This window comes from Emydura macquarii, unplaced genomic scaffold (assembly GCF_026122565.2).
Source record: "Emydura macquarii macquarii isolate MOO-44397 ecotype Brisbane River unplaced genomic scaffold, CSIRO-AGI_Emac_v2 contig_3451, whole genome shotgun sequence".
NCBI classification, from domain to species: domain Eukaryota; kingdom Metazoa; phylum Chordata; order Testudines; family Chelidae; genus Emydura; species Emydura macquarii.
In genome coordinates this window covers 2,514,993-2,538,598 of record NW_027133588.1, presented here as the reverse complement: position 1 = coordinate 2,538,598, position 23,606 = coordinate 2,514,993, and the positions used below count along the sequence as shown (strand labels likewise).

Below are 23,606 nucleotides of genomic sequence, written 5' to 3'. Positions count from 1 at the left end.
AAACAAAGGATGTTTTGGTATACTCATCTACACAAGTGCATTCTACTGGGATGTTTCTGAAGACTTTAGTCAGCAGTAGTCAAATGGCCAAAGTCTAATTCTTAATACTACTGGAACACAGTTTTTGCTTTTTAATATAATTAGAAACGCTCTCCGTTTTGAAGATTCAGCACCAATACGCAATTTTTGGACTTATAATTTACAACATTAACATTAAGTATAATTTTGTGCAGTTAGTTATCTTTTGTTTTCTATAAAGTAGTAACAAAAGGAGAAAAATATTCCATTGTTAGAATCTCTTTCAGATCTTTTCAGAGTCATAGAACCTAGTAAGAGTTTGTCAAGCACTGGACCATTTTCTTAGCTAATGCAGTTTGGCATAGCACTATTGAAGTTAATGAAACTACACACATTTACACTAGCTGAAGATACAGCCCCATGTGTATAATCCTTAAGACACCTTCAAGGTATATCTTGTATGATTCTTTTGCTACTGTAAATTGCCTAACAATAATAGATGGTCCATATTATGGATTCATTGTAGGATTTGATCTCGATATCTATTTTTCATGGTTTAAAATGCCAGAAGTATAATGCATTCCCATTGTAGATGGATTATTACAAAATGTAATTAGTATAAAAAAAATTTGTAGGAGAGTAAAATCCTGCTATTTTTGCCAATACTCTTAATTTACAACAGTTAATGGATTTTTTGTTTTCTTACATTATAGTTTTTGAAAAAACTTGATCCTGAACTGAGATCTTGTATATTAAGGCTCAGTCTGGAGCCAAATGTTACGGTACAGTTATAAACCCCATTTAAAAGTGAGTTTATAATAAAACCCTTAACTATATTTTAGAGAATGGGATTGCAATAATAAAAACATCCATTAAGGAAACATACAAATAAAGTGAGCCAGTCTTGATTGAAAACATAATATTTGAAGATATGAAAGGGAGAGACTGGAAAGGCATCAGTAATCCCTTGAGCTGGTACTGCTTTGCTTACTAAGAAATCAGTGAGCATTTGTACTCAAAGTATCTTCCTACATCACATTCACTGCCAGGGGAGTTGTTTTCAAGCCTAACTTTTCCTTTCACCATGACAGCACAACAATCCATAGTGACCGTTGATTCAATGGCATTTTCCATAAAATCCATATCTTTCACTCTCGAGACCATCATACCTATTAGGCTATAATACATTCCTGTTAATTTTTTTAACTGATTTTCAAAATAAGAACATTTTAGGTAACAAAGAAAAAAAACAGCACACATTTGGTTACACTAGAGTTCATCCTCCTCTTTGGCTGTGAACATTTGGTTATTGCTCTCCTTTTTAAATACATTTAAAAAACAAATTCAAAAGCAACATACATCTTCTGCATGTTTGGAAAGGCTTTAAGTCACCTTCATCAATGAAACATTTTTATTTAGTGTTTAATGTAACACTTCCTTCTCTAGACCTGGTGGCCAGTTGCAGTGTGTGAAGCAGCAAACCACCTGCCACTTTTTCTTGGCAGATTATTTCTGCATCATTAGAAGCAAAAAAATCAATGGAAGACCATTGATTTTGCAACCAGACAAGATTGCCAGACAAATAATACATCATAAAGTTATTCATGCCCTGGTTCTCAATTGTTTTGAGTCAATAGACAGTTCACTTAATCTTCTTGTAATGGCATCCATATTACATTTATGATCTTTGCAAGAATAGAGGACCAGGATGGCTGAACAAATATAAACCCAATAGAATGTGGCAACTCCTAAATGTAATACGTAACCTTGAAAAACCCTCCTAAAGAGATGCCTTTTCAAATTCAGAAGCTATTTTATATCAAGTTAGTATTGATATTCTTACTTACTAACTTCTCATTCTATTTTAATATATAAAGGTAGTTGGGAATAATAATTACGTTTTGCCTTTCTGTAGTACTCTTGCTCTGAGAGTCTCAACTTGCTTCATAAGCATTAATGAATTAAGGCTCACAATACCCTTGTGAGGTAAGAAATATCATAATTTTCATTTTGAACTTGGGGAAAATGAGTTACAGAGGTTCAGTGACTTGCTCAAAATCACAAAGGAAGTGTATGACAGAGCAATGAATAAGAATACAGGTTTCCTGGCTCCTAGTCATCCTCCATATTATAGCACATCCTATCAGATGAGCATTGTCATCTCAAGAGCAGAGGAGGTATGGGCACCCAAAGAGAGGGTGAGTAAATCTCTTATATGAACTACAAACATGATAAAACACACCTTTATAAGATAAGATAGATCACCAACTGTTCATTTACACATAAAATAAGTACCTGGATGTTTTTTTGACATGAACAGTGGGATGGTGTATTAAACAAAAAGAGCTAAGTCTTTCTTTTCTGAAATTCAGCACTAAGCAATCAACGTTCCTCAGTTCCATTCATTTTGAATATATCACACAAGGCAACAAAAATGGCAAGATAGGGCTTCGGGATGGCTGGTGAGAATTTAAAGGTTTGTAAGGGAATGGAAAGGTATGCTAATTAAGAATGTATGTAAATAAAATCTGCAGAGAGCAATATATAGAAGCCTTTGACATCACTCCTAATTAAGAATGAGAATTTGGTGACTCTGTAGGCAAATTAACTTAAAGGTTCTAATACTGAAGGCTTCCAAGACCCTGCCTGTAGTCATTAAATAATAGGTATGCTAAACAGCTAGTAAGAGACTTGGTGGCTTTTTAAAAAATGCCCTAGAAGTGCAATGAACAGGGGATCCAGCTAAAGAGCTGAGGTTAATGATGCCATTGAAAATAGGGCACTTTAAAGAAAGAAGGGCAAGTGGCTGCAGATCGTTACTATACATGGATTAGCCATTGCAAACAGCATCTTTTTCCATTAATATTGCCTAGCAGAACTGGGTATATTGTTATATACAGAGGCTTTTTTATTATTATTATTGATGGCTGGGAGAACCATTTTTGAACCTCCTTCTTACCTTGACTGCATAATTGTTGAGGGGATCTTTCGCATAAGAAGCTGGGTAGTAGACTGCATCACCTGCTTCACAGCATGGCCTGTCACTGGTTAGCCTGAAGTCTGACCAGCTGTCTACCCCAAATCGCAGCTGGTCTTTCTGTCCAGCCATGAAAAGGTCTTCACATTTGATTGCCAACTTCCTTAGTGAATCAGTATGAAGGCTTCTGATTTTGCCTACCACCTCCTCCCGGTTCTCAATTCCTCGATAAAGTGCTTGCCTCTGTGGCTTCTGTATATTTTTGCTCTGCTTAGTCTGAGATATGTTTCTCCCTGACAGAGACTCAATGCTGGTGGAACACTTATCCTTAATACTGAGAGTGGTTAGGCTGGAAATGCTGTTAGAGGCTGAGTTGGTTGCTTGTCCTTTTTCTAAAGGCCTGTCCAAGGAATCTCCTGACTCATTATCCAGTGCCTTGAGTTCTGAGCTGACTGAAGAGCAGGCACTGCTTGCTTCCCAGTTGGTGTCAATGTCGTATGTGGGGTTGGCCACGACACAGAGATTGCTCTCCAGGATCTGCTTCTGGAGTTCTTTGGGGATCGGCTCTGTGTTGGCTCTCAGAATGGTTTTCTTTGGCAGTGGAGGTGGTGTTGGCTGTAAGCTATTAGTTGCCTCATGGTCTGCTATTCCTCCAAAGGCAATGGCATCATCCAAAGCTCCCTTTGGCTGCCGGGGCTGCTTTGGAGGTATCATGGCTGCTCTGGACTGACCTGTGTAATAATACAAAAAAACAAAACAAAAAAAACCCAAAAGCTTTAACACACTGGATTTACTGACTGCACATTCACACTTCACAAAGAAGCTTAAGCGGGTAAATGACAAAATAGCTGGATGATGTAGAGGACCTCAAGACCAAGTCTGACAAAAAGTGAAGGTGTAAGGTTGGTGCTTTGGGGGACAAAAACTAAAGTGACTAAACCAGCACCGCATGTATACTATCACATAAAAAATACCTTGACTTGTTTAACTGGGCCTGTGCATAAAAGAGGTTTCAATGCTAGCATTTTACATTTCAAGAGCATACTTAAGACATTCAAGAGAATGCAAATAAAAAGTATGGCCTGTCAAGCCTGGAATTCTGGATGAATTCTAATATGAGTAATTACATTCTGTCTCTCATAATTCCCCTGCAGTCAGTTGATTACAGTATTCTTCCTCACTTCCTGTTCAAAACTGTTATGTATTTTGAATGGGTACTGTTGCACAACTTCTGTATTTCACTCCAGAGGTGACTGCATTTCATTGGTGAATATGCTCACGGTAACTTGTAAAACACTTTGGAATCATCTGATCTGAAAGGTGCTACATACATTCAAAATATTATAAAACATGAACCAGGAAAGCTGCAAGAAAAAGAGCACACTATAGACATCTAGGCAATGACAGAGATAATCAAGTTTGTCTCTGCAAATTTACTAGTAACTTTATAACCAAAGATTAAGAGCCTAAAACTACTATCATTTACATTGACGAGATTTTCCCCACTAATTTCAGAAAACGCAGGAAAGGGTTCTGGGACTGCAGAAATATACAAACTTACTTCTCTATCCCCCCCCCAATATCGGGTGCTGTGTTGGGAGTATTATGTGCATAGATATCCTGATCTAGAACCAGTCAAGAGATTCCAATCCACAGTTTTGGATAACAAAAACACTGAATTTCCACGGAGCCTGATTACACACAAACATTTTAGATGCTTCTGAGAGGATAAAACTTCCTGTAATATGTTTTGGCTGGATTTTAGAGAAGGCAATTACGTTTTTTAACAGCAAGAATCCTTCAAAATTGGGAGGAGTAGGGCAGGGGGAGAAAAACAGGACGAGTGACAAATGTGCTGCTCTGTGAGTCAACCGCTCCTTGTATAAAAATAAAATGATGCATTTTTCTGTTTCTAATAAATCAACTGCTATTTTGAGAGGAGTTATTTTATAAATTTTCTCCTACATCTGTGAGGAGCATTAACCATAGTGATAAGGTAGAAAGCCAATTTCTATAAATGCAATGGAACAAGCATGGAATGAACTCTATCTAGTTCAGCAAGTGAGCATTTCTACCTAGAAGAGAATAGCAAGATAAGAGATACTGACACTATTTGATTGTTGAATAGGAATGGGGTGTCCTGCTGAAGAGCTGTAAATTAGAAATGGGCCTGGATTGGACCCCTCAGTCCAAACACTCCAGAACTTTGGGTAGGCTCTAATTCAGATTTGAATTTCATTATATGACCCATACCTAATATAAATGTATTAGGGAACCCTTTGACAAAGGAGTGTTTTCCTTCCTCAGGTTTTAAAATACATAATCACAGCTGTTATGAATATAATAGAATCCATGGTTAACCCCCACTCCACAGGCCAAGATGCGCTATCAACTGGAATACTGGGCCACACTGTTGATAAGATCTTTTAATGAAGAGGATTGAGGAGGGTTGTGTGTATTCCTTGGGACTGTGAAAGGCAGTGGAAGTTCAGAAGGAGTAAAACATTGTATCTGGAGTTCTTTTTGATAATTTCCTGGTGATAATACTGAGAGAGGCACTGAGTTATGAGTAGGAAAAAAACTAGAATTTATGTCCACATAGAGCAGGGGTGTCAAACATACGGCCCACGGGCCGCATCCGGCCCACAAACCTTTTTGATCCGGCCCGCGTCCGGCCAGTTTTTTTTGAGACGTGCTGCCGCCCAAAGTGAGGGCATTGGCACTTTTGCCGGTTTAGGAGTCCGTGAAATGTCTTAAAGCGTCGATGCCGGATGCAGAGAAATCCCTTAAAGCGGCAATGCACTCAGTCCAGCAATACGTTCCCTTGCGAAATCCCGCCGCTGAAAAGGGTAAGATGGCCCGAATTTTTCGGCGGAGGGTATTGCATGGCTCCTGTGAAGTGCAGTTTATGAGAATCTGGCCCGTCACCAGCAGCGAGTTTGACACCCCTGACATATAGGGTAGCTTTGTTTGGCATGATCTTCAGGGAAGGTCTCATGTGACTGCTCTCAGGCTGTCTCCTTTTAGTTCCTATGAAATAAAAATGTTCAAAGACAGGAGGCAGTGGAGGATCTCAGTCTGCCTCTGCCAGCATTGCTTTATAAACACAGACAAACATGACCTTCTACCGCTCCCTGCTGATCCATGAGTCCTGTTACTGCACTGAATTTTCCTACTACACCCAGCACTTCCTTTTACTAACTAGCTGGAAGAGCTGCCAGGTTGAATACAGCAGGTATTAGCCTAGCAGTACAGAAACTAGATGAGAAGGCTAGTTTTGGCAGAGGCTGCAGAAAGAAGACACACAGTTCACAGCCAAGGGCATAAAATATTAAGATGGATCCCCAAAGCACAAATTCAAATGAGCTCCCCTTTCCTCCTTACCCAACCTGGAAGTGCCTTCCTTTCCAGTTTTTATCCTTTTTTTCTCATCTACCAAACTGTTCATCTAAACTTATATCAGCCTCTCTTTAACTTCCCCCTTACAAAACCTGTGGCTATGCACCTCTCCTTAAGTCTCCTCAAATGCCCGTTGACTTTGTCCCGTCTGTCTACTCCCTGCCTCCAAGTTCACCTGTCCATTTCCTTATTCCTATATAAATGTATTATGGAACCCTTGACAGGGGATTGTTTTCCTTATTCCTGTGCTCTTCCACAGTATAGTTCTTTGCTTATTACATCTGCTGGTGGTTGGTGACAAGTGCTGCTTGTCTGCTACCACTTCAGCATGCAGTCTCTTAATGCATGTTGCTTTCATGCCTGGCTAAATTAGGGGCTGCAACACAAACTTGGGGAGCAACAGGAAGACAGATTGGAAGAAGATGCACACTCAAGTTACAGCAGGAACTTCTGCAGTGAGGGTAAACTATATGACTGCTTTCCCTGTTGCTCTACTCTCTGTTTGCTCTCTCTCTTCCTTCCTCCACAGGCTAATCAGATGGGAAAGAGGTTGGCCCTTGGAACCTGGCTCTTCTCTTTCTAATAGTTGCAGCTCCTGCACAGCTACTTGGAATCATGGGCATCAAAGTACCATTGGGGCATTTATAGTGGGATTTATGCTCCTTTCTTCCTCTTCCATAAGCAGTACATTTAAAGAAGACTGTTGATAGCCTACTCATCCATCTGGTGCAGAAGGGATCCTTGGAGATGTCTGTTGGTAATGATGGAATCCATCAGAGAATTTTACATACAAGTCTGAACACAGTTACTATACAAATTGTTCAGACCCAATTTAAGCCATTGCAGTATTTCCAATCCATGGAAATGAATCTGTTTCTGTCACGCCAGAATGTAGTTTCTTCCCCACAAGGACAAGTTTTTCATAGTGAAATTCATCCATTAAGTGAAAAGCTTTATATTTGTGCTGTGTTCATGCTGACCTCTTAACCCTGTACATTCCTCTCATGCCTCTAGGGCCAAATCTTTCAGCTCAGCTTTCCAAAAGCTTGCTGCAACATTGCATGCCTCTCCCCCCATTTTTATGTCAGAGTCTCTCAGAGGAAGAAAAATGTCTGTTTTTTAAATCCTGCCACTCACTGTCTCTGGGTAAAAAAAAAGTAAATAAGAAAAAAGTTCTTTTAAACAGAGGTTAGCAGCAGAACAAATGTTTCTACTTCTTGCCTATCACCTCTCCTGAGCTTTCTTAACATCTTTCACTTCACTGCCTCCCGCACAGGTTCTTTAACATTACAGAATACAGTCTGAACTCACTCTTGGAGGAAGATGAAGAGGAGGAAGAGGCTCAATATTAACTACCATTTAAAAAGGTCCTTAAAAGGCTTCCAAACTATGCAAGAGAAAAGAAGTTAATCTATAATAGTTCTCTCAACAGAATGCAGACAACAACTTTAAGGAATAAGTGCCATAACATCTTATATTTGAGACTCTTACAGTGCTTTTTAAACATTTATGCATTAACCCTCACAACAGCCTTCTGAGATCAGAAAGGAACATCATGAAGTTAGCTATAAAATGTCTATAATTTTTTCTCTCCAAGCTACTGATTTATTCTTCATACCTTGATTTGAAACATTCTCTTGAATTAGCTCTGAATCATAGAAATGTAGGGTTGGATGGGACCTGGAGAGATCATCAAGTCCAGCCCTCTGCACTGAAGCAGGACCAAGTAGACCATCCCTGAAAGGTGATTATCCAATCTGTGCTTAAAAACCTCCAATGATGGCAATTCCTCAACCTTCCTTGGAAGCCTATTCCAGAGTTTAAATATTCTTATCATTAGAAAGGTTTCCCTAATATCTAACTGAAATTTCCCTTGCTGCAGATTAAGCCCATGCCTTCTTGTCCCATTACTCCTGTTTCGAAGAGGACACTATTGATGGGAGGCAGTGAATTCATGCTTCTGTGGGACATGAAATTAACATACCAGCCACCATAAACTCCAACTTCATTCCATTCTCTTTTCTTAGTGAATAACATGCACTAATTTTATTTATATTAATACTGTTGCTACATGACACCTTTCTTTTCTGTTACTCCTGTTCAGCAGTGTGCACTCCTCAAGTATGTTTGAGATACTATATATAAATAAAGTGCTATCAAAATAATTGGAGATTTGACTGTAGTTCAGAGAATCCCTCCTTCAAACCAAGTCTTTGTACAAATTCCTGAAACTGGTCACATATTTGGCTCTTTACTAATGTCTAGTATAATGTCTGACGGGGCCTTGAACTTTCTGTGCACAGACATTTTTTGAGACTCCTGTTTGCCTGCAAGAAATAATCTTTATTAGTCCAGTATGCTAATAAGGACAAGCCCCGCAGGCCTTCCATCCCACTTCATTGTCTCTTTCTTATAATAATCCACATCTCATTCCCTTTATTCTTTTAAGTCTTGTTCTTAATTATATGCCATTAGCATCTTAGGCCTAAAAAGAAAATGCCTTGTGGAAAGACATTGGAATTCAAACGTGCACTGAAAATGTCAATTTTATCCTATTTTTTGGTATTCCAAAGGATGGGTATGCTATTGCTATTCTTATTAACCTGCCATTTCTTATTTTTCATTGTAATGACCACTACAACATCACAGATCTCTCAGAACAGGAATGACAGCGGGTGAACTGGATATATGGAGGTGAAATGTCTGAGATACATAAGGTCCACAAAAAAAGAAAAGGGATAAAAACCATTCTTGAATATGAAGAGAGGGATGAACTGGACTTTCCAGTTTGAAGAGTAGAAAATAAAGTCTGCTTTTGAAAGAGACTTGGCAGGTTCATTCAAAAGGACAAGGAACTTATGCTGGGCTATTTCCAGAGTGAGAAGAAAATGAAATTTGAGGACCAACAGTTTCAAAGAAAAATCTTCAATGATTACATAAGGTCTCAGTAAAAGAAGACAGCAAAGCTGACCAGACAACTGCCTCTGCACCTGTACCACTTGCCAAATATGATTGATTAATTAATCAAAACAATTCTACTAAGTGGACTACCACTAAGTCTCCAACTTATTCATATCTATTCCTCAAACATTCCACCCTTTCACACTCTCAAAGAAAGGAAAATTTACATCCAGGAGATGTACTTTATGTCCTGGTACAATATTATCCCTCTGTTGCCCTTGTTTTTATAAATATGCTCCCCTGGCTCGCATGCTGCAGCTGGTCTGCATGTATGTATTTATATCATAAAGTAGATTCTGGAAAAGATTTTCTGTGTAATTAGCAGATCATTTGCATTGAGCTTCAATATCAATACAACAATAATTCACTCCTCAATAAACTCTGACTATGACTAATACAAATCACTAACAAACCATGAGGAAAAACAAATGCATAAAATTACCAACTGTATAATCCTCCACCACAAAAGCATAGAAAGCACTTCACAGCAGCAGTTTCTGATAAATGCCCAGTCAATGCATCCATGGTACTACAGTATGAAAATTACTCCATGTACAAATTAAGTGAATTAGATAATTACACAATAAGAAAGAAAGAAAGAAATCCACCACCAAAATAGCAGTAAATAACTCCTAGCTAAAGGAAAAAGTAACATTTAGTTAATTTGTATGCATGATATAGCCCCAGTTTCTCACCATCAATTTGATAGAGGGTGCACAGAGCTCTTCTAAATATGAGCTGCATATGCCACTATAAGTAAGAGCTACAAGTCCCCCTGGCTGCAGCAAGGAACCTGCACCGGTCTTGTAGCCCCACAGCAACATGCTCTGCCTAGATCCTTAGGCTGCAGCTAGTGGAAGGGGAGTGGTGGGCCACTTTGAAAGACCTTGTGGGCCACGGGTTGGGAACCACTGCATTAGCTCTTTTGGCCAGAGTGTTATACAAGGAGCTCACGTTCTGCTAATTAACCACCATGACTCCAAAGTCGTCTTCAGAGCCACTGCTTCCCAGGATAGTCCCCCATCCTGTAGGTGGCTCCTTCATTCCTTGTTCCTGAGTGCTTTTGAGAATTCTACTCTACATGTATAATTACCTGACTGTGTATGCAAATTTGTCAAGCCTGCAAATATTTCTAGGCATAAAATTTCAGGTGCAAAATCAGAAGCCAGATTGAGACTTTTTAGAAACTCAAGGATATAATGTCTCTTTCAAAAATAGACATAAAATGTTCATAAAAAGTCCTGAAAAAAAAGGAGCATTTTGGGTATTGTCCCAGATATCTCTATATTTACACAGATTTTAAGTTTTATGTAACACATGCACCAGAACAGTTCTTCGGGTTTAATATATGTCCCTAATTCCTTCAAAAAGCTGCATTACTTATACAAGAGAATATTCTCTTGTCTGATGTGAATTACAAAGTTAAGATGTGTGCTATCAATAAAAACAAACACACACTATAAGAATACATAAAAAAAATGTAGTATGCATTTGCTGAAGATGAGTTTTAAACTTCAGTAACATGGCTGCTGTTAAATTACTATTATTATTATTTATCTACACAGTATAAAGACCATGCTATTTTGAACTGAAATAGTCCTACTTACAAGTGCCCATAAAAGAATCCAAACTAATAAACTACAAAGGCAAGATCAAGGTTTCTCAAACTTTTTTTGATGGGACTCCCTTTGAAAATATTTCAGGCTGTGACAATCCCTCCCAAAAAAGTGATGACTCCCTCCATGCCATGCCCCCCTTACTTCTGCACTGCCACTGGGGTAGTACTGCCTTCAGAGCACCCGGTCAGCAGCCAGTGTTCTCTGGCCACCCAGCTCTGAAGGGCTCAGGCTGACAGACACAGCCCTGGCATGTGTGGCGGCTGACAGCTCGCGACCCCCCCCATAATAATCTTGTGACCTCTTGAGGGATTCTGACCCCCAGTTTGAGAACTCCTGGGCTACATTCTAGTTTCAGTTACATCACTGTAAATCTGAAGTACCTCCACTGAAGTCAATGGAGTTGCTGTAGTGTTATTATGCTGTAGCTGAGATCAAAATATGGCTCCTATTTTTTTTAATACTCAGGTAAACAATGAAACCATGCTCCTCTCTTTTTTTTCAATTCTACAAAATCAGTTTTTGGGATATACTAGGCAAGTGTCAACCCAGAGTTATAAATCTCAGGAGATGGGTATTTATTTAAATTGAAGAGCTATAACAATCCTACCACATCTACACTAATATAATAAATCAAAATTATTTATGTATTTACTATGATCTACCAATACAAACATTCCATTGTAAATCTGAACTAGAGAAATAAAACAGTAGGTGCAAGTTTCAGTGAAGAAGGCACTGAGTCAAATCAAAGGATAGCATTTCTTTCTTTTTTCTTCTTCCCATTCAGACACAAGAACAATGTATTGACTGCGTACATAAATAACATTTGTCATTTGCCTGTGGTGAAATCTAAAAAAAAGAATTATTATTTATAAAATCTCCCAACCTAGCCACCACCTGATCAGTATTAGAAGGAGGGGTGTTTTAACAACCCAGCAAGGAAAATTTGCACTGGATTCATTGCCATTTATGGCAGCATGCTTTATACAACCTACGCTTGCCAGGCCAGTCCTAAAGTTAGTTATTAATTTCTTCACATCTGGAAATCTAGCTTACTGAGATGACTGAAAATCTGAGAGAGATCTGAGAAAGAGAAAAACTGTCTTCTCCAAATAAACACCAAGGGATACCATTTGACATCACTTTATACAGGGGTATTACTATGTGGGAAATACACTGGCAAAACAATGGATGGATTCCAAAATTCTAGCACCACATTTCGGATGAGTCTATCACCTCTATACTATTATTATTATTATTAATTATTTGCATTACTGTAGTTCCTCAGAGCTCTAGTCATGGACCAGGACCCCATTGTGTTAGGCACCCAACAGAAAGATAATCCCTGCTGCAAAGAGCTTACAATCTAAATATATTGGACAATGGATGGATGGATAGACAGACAGACAGACAGAGACGAGGTAGTACATGAAAATAATGTGACATTATTGTCTACATCATAGGCAGTTTTCTCAGCACATGAAAAGCATAGCCATTGTCAAATGTTTTGTAGACATGACAAAAAAGGAGAGTTTTACGGAGGGTTATGAAGAAGAAGAAGGAATAGTTTTGGAGATGTTTATGGGGAACACCTCCCCAGTGTGAAGGACAGCATGGCAGAAAGCACAAAGGTGCTTGTCTGAGAACGTAACAAGTAGGCAATGAAGGCTGGCATAATGGGCCCATCAGAAGTGAGCATGGATTGTGAATAAGAGATGATATGCAGGGTGGGGATAGATTGTGAAGGGTCTTGAAAGTGAATACAAGCAACTTAATGTTTGATGTGATGGAGAAAGGGGAATCAAAGGAGGGATGCAAAGAGAGCTTTACTTGTCTCTCTGAGCTGGCAGGAGGAGTTCCCAGGGAAAAAGGACTGAGCATCCTGTGACATACTGAAGAAAGAATCAGTCTTTACACTATGAGGCATGTTTGTTCTAAAATCTGAGGCCTGGTCTACACTAGAAAATTAAATCGGCTTAACTACGTCACTCAGAGGTGTGAAAAATCCACACCCCAAGCAGCATAGTTAAGCTGACCTAACCCCCTACTGTAAATAGCACCTTGCTACCACCTCTCAGGGAGCTGAATTACCTGTGTTCATGGAAGAACCCTTCCTATTGGCATAGGTAGTGTCTACATTGAAGCACTCCAGAGGCACAGCTGTGCCACTGTAGCATTTTAAATGTATATGTACCCTGTGATAACTGTCTGTGATGCTGGCTGGATTAGGGGGACTGTTTATGATATTATTTAACATCAATATGTCAAAATTACAATAATTCATATGATATAGGCCATGTCAGGTACCATTACAAAGGTTATAATTTGCTAAGTATGATAATATTCCTTATGTGCATGTGTCATATTTGTGTTGGGAGTTATGGATATGTTTGATGTATCTGTATTTCAACTTGTGCTGTGTTTCTGGATGACACCCCAGACAGGATGGCTGCAGCACTAGCCTGCTTAATGGCTCATTAAGGAACTCATAGGTACAATGGGCTCAGGGGAGAAGCCAGGGATACACCTGATGAGTCACCAAGACTTACTCATGTGACCCTGGACTCCATTCTATTTCTGTAAACTTCCACAAGCAGCATGGAAAAGGCCAAGGGACATAAAAGGCAGCTGCGCACCACATCCATTTTGTCTTCACTCCTCATCTACAACTGAAGCTGTGAAACAAAAGACTGAGACACACATCCAGGTACTGGATGTACGCTATAGAGACTATACAAGCCTGCAAACGCCACAATTCTACTGAAAACCTGATGTATATGGACTTTCAAATCATTTGTATGTATCTGATTGCTTTAATCCTTTAACATTTCTATTATAGTTTGTTTCTTTCCTTTTATAATAAACCTTTAGTTTTAGTTACTAAAGGATTGGCTGGCAGTGTGGTATTTTGGGTAAAATTCAAAATTATATTGATCTGGTACTGTGGCTGACCCTTTGGGGTCAGGAGAACCGTTTTGGTAAAGGGCATGGAGTTTTAAATAAACTTATCTCTTTACTGCACCTAGCGGCTAATTGGGAGCCAGAGACTGAAATGCAGTAAAGGGGGTTGTGTATATTTTGTTTTAGCTTCTTGATAACCAGTGTGGGGAATCAGAAGCATTGTTTGTGGCTGGTTGGTAAGTCTGACTTCAGTGTCACCCACCAGGGTTGGGAGAATCTGCTCTCCTTTTGCAGCCTGCCCTGACATTGGCATTTTCAGATGGCTACCCTAGGCACGGACAGGTCAACACTGTTATCAGCATTAAAATCTTTCAAGAGAAACTTAAGCTGAAATATTTCAAGTGGCTCAGGAGGAAATTCTTGATGTCATTATTTAAAAGGCATTTTAACATAAGTAGTCCTTCAGTAGAATGAAACTAAGGACTGAATAGAAACTGTCAGATAAGCAGCCATTGGCAATGAGTGGTATTTCACAGTCTGAGGTATTTAAAATAGCCATACCTCATGTCATTCTGATTATAGGACACGGCTAAAATATGACTAGATCTTATCCATACTACAAATGGCATCAGTAGTATTGACATATTAGTGAATGAGATCTACTGACTTGGCTATGTTTGTAGTGTAGCTGTGCCCTAATTTATAAAAAAACAAACAAACCCCAACCCAAATACCAGATGCTTAAAACCACAACTAGCCATCATGTCTTTGAATACTTCCTTAGGAGAGCCTAGACTTTGGGCTTCCTCCTCAGCTGGAGCATTTTGTTACATTAGTAATAAATAAATAAATACATAACAGTTACATTATGCCCTTTCATCTTCAAAGTGATTTTATAAACAATAACTAATCAATGCTTTGTTTGTGGAACTGAGTCAGCCAGTTGTCTGCTATTAAGCCAACAACAACCACAATACTTTTCACTGAATATTCATCACTCACCTATCTATAGAATTTATACAACTGAAGGCGTAAAAACGTAGGCCTTCATTATGCAAACACACAGGGACATGATTAACTTTATGCCTGGGAGCAGCCCTATTGCAGTCAGCCACTCATCATAGGCAAAACATTAAACATGTGCTTTAATGTCTGCAGGACCAGGACCTTAATGAAAATCTTTCAGTATTTTGACCGGTATCACATATTTTTGAAAATAAAGCAAGTACAAAATAGGGTTTTTTTTTAATTGTTTCTGTTTTACTAGGAAATCTATATACTCCGATCTCTACATTCACAGTACTTTTAAATCAAAATCCTTTAAAAAAATCAATTACAACTATAATATTGATGTCACTTATTGAAAATGAATAACTTCCCTCCTTTGGCCTCTCAGAAAAACCTCCACAAAAACCCAAACACCTAAACTCTTTAATATGGGAGAGGAATTGATTGATGGCTGGATGCATGATGCAGCATGTTGTTCAGAAAATACATCTTTTCAATTGGTCAGCAAGATTAAAAGTAAATCACTGACTTTTTTAGGATAAAATTAAATTATATTCTTATTCACCAAAATGCTTCAAAATATGCCAGGAATTATCTAGTTTGTAAAAAAAAAAAGTTCTACATTTCACTGAGGATATCAGGAAAAATATTTTAGTCTAATAATAATTCTGAAAAAGTTAAATAATTTATACAATAGTTATTTCAAAACTTTTCTCTGGTAAAATGGCTTTGAAAATATAAGAATATGGAAAAATTGTGGCTCTCTCAAAAGGCATATTTTACCCAAGACATTTAATATAGATAACACAGAGGCTATTTTTCATATTTTTACAAATATTTCCCCTCTCTCACCCAAGTTTTAAATAATTTCTTGAAAGCTTAGAAATGAAATTCTTACTGAATTTTGAATAAATCTTTACTTTATCACTGACTTCTTTTTGTAAGGTTGCTCATAAGGCATGAGACATTAGCATCCTTTTTCAACAAAGAACTGTAAACTGATATTTAAAAAGTAGGTGAAGTGTGGGGTCAGTGTCTCTTTAAGAACTCAATTTTTTTCAGGTGATCTAAGAGACAATAGCCCTCACATCAAGTAAGTGGGATGTGATAATCAGGCTGAAGTTTGTCTTGTAAATGCACTTACCTAAATTGCTATAGGTAGCACTGCAAGGGCTCAAATCAGAAGAATCTGAATATTCCTCCTTTTCTTCCTCCCCTTGTGGGACATGGGGAGTTGACACTGGTATGACTGAGGCATTGCCACCAATGTCCTGCTTCACAAACACAGCTCTTGGAATCCGAGGAGACAAATCTTCCACCGTGGTCTCATCTGGCACTTGGCTGAAACAAACAAAACAAAATTCACCTGGAGACCAAAGCTACCCCCCATATGTTATCTATCAGTAAAATACTAGGTTTGGAATAATAAAATACCTTTGGGTGAAATGGAAACAAAAATGTGTCCCTTTCACCTCTTCAAATTTTTTACAATGACTTTCTAGCAGGTTGTTTTTCTTTCTCCTCACTAAGGTGCATTCACTTTTCACTACAGTATTAATGGTAGGAAACACCTTTTATACCAAAGTATCACAAATGCTTCACACAACTGGATATAGTCAATACATGTAAGTACATGCAGTGCACATAGATAACAATACTGTACATATCATACAGCATCTGCAGCACTTATAGGGCAACAACAGTAATTAAGGCTTTTTAAAAACCAATTAGAAGGATCTTGTTTGATGAGAGTTATGCATTTACACTGAGAGGAGAATATACTCCTAAATTCTTTAGGAAATGTATAAAACTTTAAAGCTACATTTTCAAATTCTGGCAACATAATAGGAATTGTCATACTGGAACACAGACCAATAGTTCATTTAATCCAGCATCCTATCTCCTTACAGGGACCTGCACAAAATACTTCTCAGGATTAAAACCCAGGAACTAATGCATCAGACAATGCTATGGGGATATTTCTTCTTCCCTGCTCCTAACTGATGGGAATCTTCTTAATCAAATTGTGAAGACTGATAGCTTTACATCATAGTAAAACTGTGACAATCAAATATTTAGCCACAAGTGTTAGATTTATTGCATATAGTTTAAAAATGATGCAAAACATATACAAAATAAAAATTAGTAATATGTCCAGGTTTACCCAATGAATTGCTGCCTATTGCAATTATTTCAGCAACTGTCAATAATGGTGCCATTTATTACATTTTAGACATTGACCAGTGACATTTCTGTGTCTACACACATACATACACTCATTATGGATCAACATCTGAGAGTAAATATCTCAGTAGCTCTCATGATTTGGGCCTGATCCTGAAAGATAAGGAGAACCCCTAACTCCCATTGACTTCAGCAGAAGTTTAGGGCAGGCACTTCACCAAGGAGAGACTTAGAACCTCCCTGGATCTGGCCCTATATTTGTACATCAGTGTAGCTTTTAAAATGAAAACTCAGAGCTCAATCCTAACTTCTGATAAACCGGAACACATGGGTATGTATCTTGTAACCCTGCCCCATTGTGCTTGTGTACATAGCACAGCAGCTCATTTTCTATGATACACCCTGATCTTACATTTGCATATCAGAAGGAGGGACTGTGCCCTTAGAGACCTGTCATAAATTGTAAAAACGTTTCTATACCAACCCAAAACTGACAGGCCATGGAGTACAAAATGCAGTCTCCCAACCAAACTAAACTCAGACTACAAACACTAAAAATATGTTTGTACTTTGCATAATACAAAATTCCATGTATAGTATGCACATGCTATTTCAAATGTCATACTCGTGGAATTTTAAGCACAGATTTATACAAACAAGAACCACCAAAACATGTTAGTAAAATAGCAGAGACAAAATGGCAAAGTTCAAAAAGCTGTAATTTTAATCATTTAGTGTCAAAATCATTGATCACTTTTTATTAACATGCATGGGAATGATGCAGACAGCACATTATATGCATTACCATATGTGCACATTAAAGAGTTAACCAAAGGCATTTCAAATTAAGACACACATTAAATCAAAGCAGTGAAAAGGTCCTTAAAACCAAAGGAATCATTTTAAAGACCTGGGGTTATCCTACCACCAACAGATCTTATACATACCTGTATGCACCTATTCAATAAAAATATATTTGTTCAAAATAAATTGTCCATTAAAGCTTTGCTATTCTGATACTACCATGTAACAGAAATTCTCATCTCTAATAAACAATTTTAGTATTGATCGATGAGGTACAGAACAGACACTCATTCCCAGTCCCAGACACATGCATGCACATACACTAAATCTAAGTACAGAAGCATTTGCCAAACAAAGAATATCAACAGCTAGAGAGAGAAAGAAAAAAAATCAACTCACCCACTATACTCACTCACACAATTCCCCATTAAAGGAAATTCTCTCAGAGCCTTCTTGAGTCTTTTAATCATGTCTTGAAACTCTGGTGAGCCATTGATTCCACAGTGTTCTGGTGCGCTACAAGTTGTGCAAGCTGTGAGCAAGAAGGCTGAACTCTGCACAGACTGATATAACCTACTGCACCTTGATGTTTACTTTACGGGGTTGGTCTGAGGGATGTGCTAAAATACCTTACTTAAGGAATGTACTATTACCAAAGTTATAGTCCAGCCTTCTTAACTCTCTCACTGCTGTAGCAGATGAAATACAGTTTAAGTTCTACTGGAACACTATTTTATTTTGCCAAGTATGTTCACAGTCACATTAACTAGTCAAGTAAGAGTATCAACTAACACCAAATGTATTGTAAGCTTTTAAAGAGCTCAACCTAACCTAACTTTAAAAGTACGTGAAAAATTTTAATCTGCATTCAAAGTAACATTAATATCTAAAAAGAATAAATTAATTGCAGCAATGAGATGTCAGGTTGTCATACCTGAGAGAAAGCACCTCTCTTTTTATGGGAAGGGAGAGCTTTTGAGTGATCAAGCTAAGACACCTTACTACACTGCTACAACCAGCTGTTGTATAATGAAAGGTCAACTCTTATTCATCACTTATGAAGGATAGAAGTAGGAATAGAGAAAAATGAAAATAATTCCTTACTACTAATTAACCCATAAGGATCACTGTCAATATTTTTGCCGTATCTGATCATTTAACATTATTAAAAACTTACTGTTAGTTTTCTGGAAAAGGATAACATCTATAAAAATTACCATAACAACAGTTGTTCTGCAGATGACTACCTCTTCATACATTTGTGATTATAATGCCCCTCTGCACAAGCTCAGAATTTTCTTTAAAGCAGTGCCTGTTAAAACCATTTACCCCTCTCCCGCATCCTCTCCTCTTGCACTGGATTCTGAGGGAATAAACAGAGGATATGAACCTAACTCTTCCTCAGTTTTTTCACTATTTCAGGAATTTTTGTTACAAAAAAGACTCAGAAGAAATGGACATGGCCAGGGAGTTTGGGTCATCCAATTTAAAGCCTGAACTTCCTGAATATAAATAAAGCTTGAGGAAAAGTTACAGGCAAGTTAATGGCTCTAATTGAGCTGGAATTTAAACATCACTTTAGACAGGAACTTAGGCTATGTCTACACTGACGGTGGCGAATTCGCCACTGTCAGATCGACTTATCTGGATCGACTGAGCGGTCAGTGAAGACCCGCTCAGTCGATCCAGAAATCGACATATTAACACCACTTCCTCAAGTGGCGTAGTGCTGCGTCGACAGGAATGCGTTTCCCATCGGCGCAGTGCATTGAAGACGGAGTGCAGAACAGAAGCACAGAAGTCGATGGGAGTTACGCAAGTTTTTTGTGTAGTTTGCGTAACTCTGGTCGACTGCTGCCAAATCTCCGAGGTAAGTATAGACAAGCCCTTAGAATCAGAACAAAGGATCTCCTTCTCTTCATGAAACAGTGTAGGGAAGATCAACCACCAGGTTTGTATCTCACTAGCTTTCTGGTCTTATATTATGGAAATAAGAAAACGAACTGCCATGCTGGATCAAACCAGTAATTTCTGTAGTTCAGTTTCTTGTCTCTGACATGAGCCAGGAACAGGTGCTTCAGTGGAAGGTGCAAGAGAGTCCACAGTTGACAATTTGAAACCGCCAGCCAATAAAGGAAGTTTCTTCCTAGCTCCTGACAGTTAGAGGTTGACATTCTCTAAAGCATATGGGTTTAAATTCCTTCTATTTTTTTAATCCTATAGAATACAATTTTCTCATTATCCATATAATAAGTCTAATCCTTTTATAAATGTTACTAAACTCTTGGCCTCAATGTATCTAGTGGCAATGAGTTCCACAGTTTAATCACACCGTGTTAAAAGATATTTCCTTTTACCAATATTTTTGTAAATTTGCTGCCTTTCAATTTAATTGAATGTTCCTTGTTCTTATATTTTGAGAAAATACATATGAGTGCTGGATTTACCATCTGTATACCATTCCTTATTTTATATAATTATATTATGTCCCTTCTTATTGGTCTCCTCTCTAACCAGTCTCAATCTCTTAAATTACTCTTCACATGGAAGTTTTTCTATGCCTTTAATGACTTTTGCTGACTATCTCAACACCCATTATTTCTGCTATATCCTTTTTGAGACAGGATGGCCACAAATTAATACACAGCAATAACAATACTGCACATAGAAATGAATACTGTATTCAAAATGAGTGCATATAATTGATTTTTGCAAAGGCAGCCTTCACAGAGAGATGGTAAAGAGAAGATTTTGAGAAAGGTTCGAAAAAGACTAAAATACTATGATGTAAGTAGCTCATGCCCCAGATGGAATATACAGAACAATCCTTTCATAAACTTGTTACAGTGGGGTGAATGAAAACTGTTAATCCACCCTTCAGAGAGTGGAAAGTCAGCATGGCAGTCAGGTAGACCCTGACTGAATTCTGACACTATTCATTGTTCCAAGTGGAGTAAATAGTCCAAGATGAAAGTGATGGAGGATCATCTCAGCTCCATTCCCTTTTGAGCTACCTAAATGTAGAATCTCTCCCACTTCAATGAATAGGTTTGACTAGTTTGAGGACCTCCTGCTTTCCAGGAGGATCTTTTGGATTTTGGTAGAACATTCTTGATTTAATTTTCTAACAATACAGAAGACAAGCTGTCAGGCTGAAAGACTGTGAATTCAGATAGAAAACTTCATTCCAATCCTGAGACAAGAGAGCCAGTAAATTGGGAAGATGGACTTGTGGCTTTTATATCAATTTTAGATGGCCCCAAGTTGGGACTTTCAACAGTACTCTGATTCCTTCTTGTACAATTTTCCAGATGATCTTTGGGATCAACAGGAGTTGAGAGAATGAGTAACTTCTGACCCCAATCCTGGAGAATGGCATCTAGAAGTGTTGATCCTGCCCATCTTTGGAATAGATTCAGAGATTTTTTATATCGTCTCTGGTGGAAAAGTAATTAGCTAGAGCTTTGCCCCATTTGCAGAAAACTTAATGCAGGATTGAGTCCTTAGGGGATTGTTCATGCTCCTGATTGTATTTTGCCTTTAAATGCCTGCTAAGCCATTTTCTTTTCCCAGGAGATAAAAGTCAGTTACAGTGAATTGATGGCAGGTGCTTCCTCCTAGATCAAGACAGGCTCCTATCATAGCTGGCAACATCAGGCTTCCCTTGGTGTTTGGCCCCCAAGAGAGCTGGCATGGGCACTGAAAAACTGTTTATTTTTAAAAAACAAAATACTGACTAATTATATACATAAAAAATAGCAATCACAGACTGGAGAGAATGGACCAAAATGACAAGGGGAGCACTAAAGACACTGAATGTTTTCAGAGTTTGTTGTACCTTCCATACTTCAAGAAAGAACTGAAGGATGGCTGGGGCCTATTTATACTGTTGGAACCTTGAACAAGGGAAGGAAAGTTTGTAAGGATACTGATCCCAACAGACACTGTTTTCCAAAAGATTTCAAACTCCCAGTCCAGGGGTGATTAATCCCAAGAACAGGAATCTGTGTGTACAGTTCTCAAAGGCAAACTCTCTGTCCAGTGTGTGAACATGATATCATTATAAAATCCTAAGAATAGCAAGGCATATCTAATAGTCTTGACATCCATATCCTCTCACATTTATGGAACCCAATATCAAAATCTCCAGAATTTATAACTGGATTCCTGATATATTGTATAGCTTTTGCAGTGGAGTGTCATACATTATTGTTAAATTCAGAAAGCATTAGGAAAATGTATATGGCCATATCTAAACATAGGATCCTATAATGGGCTTGAGGCCTGTTTGCAGCTTTGGGGATGGAACTCAGACCTGTCAATCACTGACTTAGTTTATGACCTTACTGATGAAGAGATGACACAACTTCTAGTATGAAAGTTGGGGGCCAAATCACAGGTTTGCTATCAAGAAGTGACCTCTTATCTAACCCAGGGTGGAATGAATCTGTGGATCTCACTGCTTGAAGGCATAATTAAAATAAGCATATATACATTTTCCTGTGTTCAGCAAAGAAAGGCCCAAAGATCCTACAATGAATATTTACCAACAGTGTAGAACAGTGGTTTTCTACCTTTTTTTTATTTGCAGACCCCTAAAAAGTTTCAAATGAAGGTGTGGACCCCTTTGGAAATCTTAGACAGTCTGCAGACCTCTGAGGTCCACAATTAACAGGTTGTAAACCACTGTTCTGTGGTAATGACAACATTTTGTGGACCCTTTAGATATAGTCTGCAGACTCCCAGGGATCTGTAGACCACAGGTTGAAAACCATTTCTGTAGAAAGCAAGCAAAACTAATTTAGCCTAATATATAACTAAAACTGAAATTAGTGTGCACAAATAGGCTGTTCCTTGATTTACTAAGGCACTACCTTCAGTACTTTACTGTTCTCCAGAAAAGCGGCACTGAAAAAGACTTGCATAGCAAGTATTTTATGAAGGAATGCATAGAGGACCAGATGACTGCATTGTAAGTTTCTTTTTAAGAAGTATATGTCTCAGTCCAGGAGCCAATGCTGCCTGAGTGCAGAAGACGATGAGTTCTTTATCTCATATGCCTCTGATATTCATAATCTGATGCACCTAGATATCAAAGACTTTGAAGTCTTTTTGTTCCTTATAGCTAAGTGACAGGACAAAATTATGAACTCTATCACCTGAATACTTGAGTTTTGTGCAGATATATTTTTTTTATTGTTCAGACATCAAAGTTGTTCCACAGCTTTTTTGCTGGGCACAGTGGCTTGGGCCAGAAAGACTGCAGTACTGTCTCCATTGAGACTTTAGGAATGAATGATTGCTTTGTCCTGAGAACCACTATCTCAACCTGAAAATAGAGTACTGGTGTTCTGTGGCCAGAACTCTTCATTTCAATGCCCATCGGGTTGATGTAATTGCTATTAAAAAGCCCAGTTGTTAGAGAGGGAATACCTCCTTTATAAATTCAGAAGAATATATTATGGGGATATTTAGCAACAGGTTAATATCCAAAGATGGAGCTACCCCGTGTAGTTGTGGATGATGGATCAGAAAAAGTATCAGTGTCTGCATGAAGTAATAATTATTTGGACCTTTCCCATATATTGGATATAACTGATGTGCGTACCTGTAAGGCCTCATTTCTAAACCAGTGATTGACAACTCTATATTCTTCCCTCAAAACCACAGGAGGCTGAAGATCCATTATAGGGTCTTTGGACCTTAGTGTGCTGAAAAATATAATCTACCAAGAC

The 23,606-nt window shown here is 38.2% G+C and overlaps 1 protein-coding gene across 2 annotated transcripts in view; it reads right to left on the bottom strand.

Moving 5' to 3' along the window:
* Window positions 1–23,606, bottom strand: part of PEAK1 (pseudopodium enriched atypical kinase 1) — a 196,908-nt gene that overhangs the window by 27,945 nt on the left and 145,357 nt on the right. For both annotated transcript variants that reach the window (XM_067534698.1, XM_067534699.1), the window contains exons 5-6: window positions 16,028–16,224; window positions 2,978–3,726 (exon numbers count right to left, since the gene is read on the bottom strand). In XM_067534698.1, the coding sequence (XP_067390799.1) occupies window positions 2,978–3,726; window positions 16,028–16,224 (946 nt within the window). The remainder of the gene's footprint in view (window positions 1–2,977; window positions 3,727–16,027; window positions 16,225–23,606) is intronic.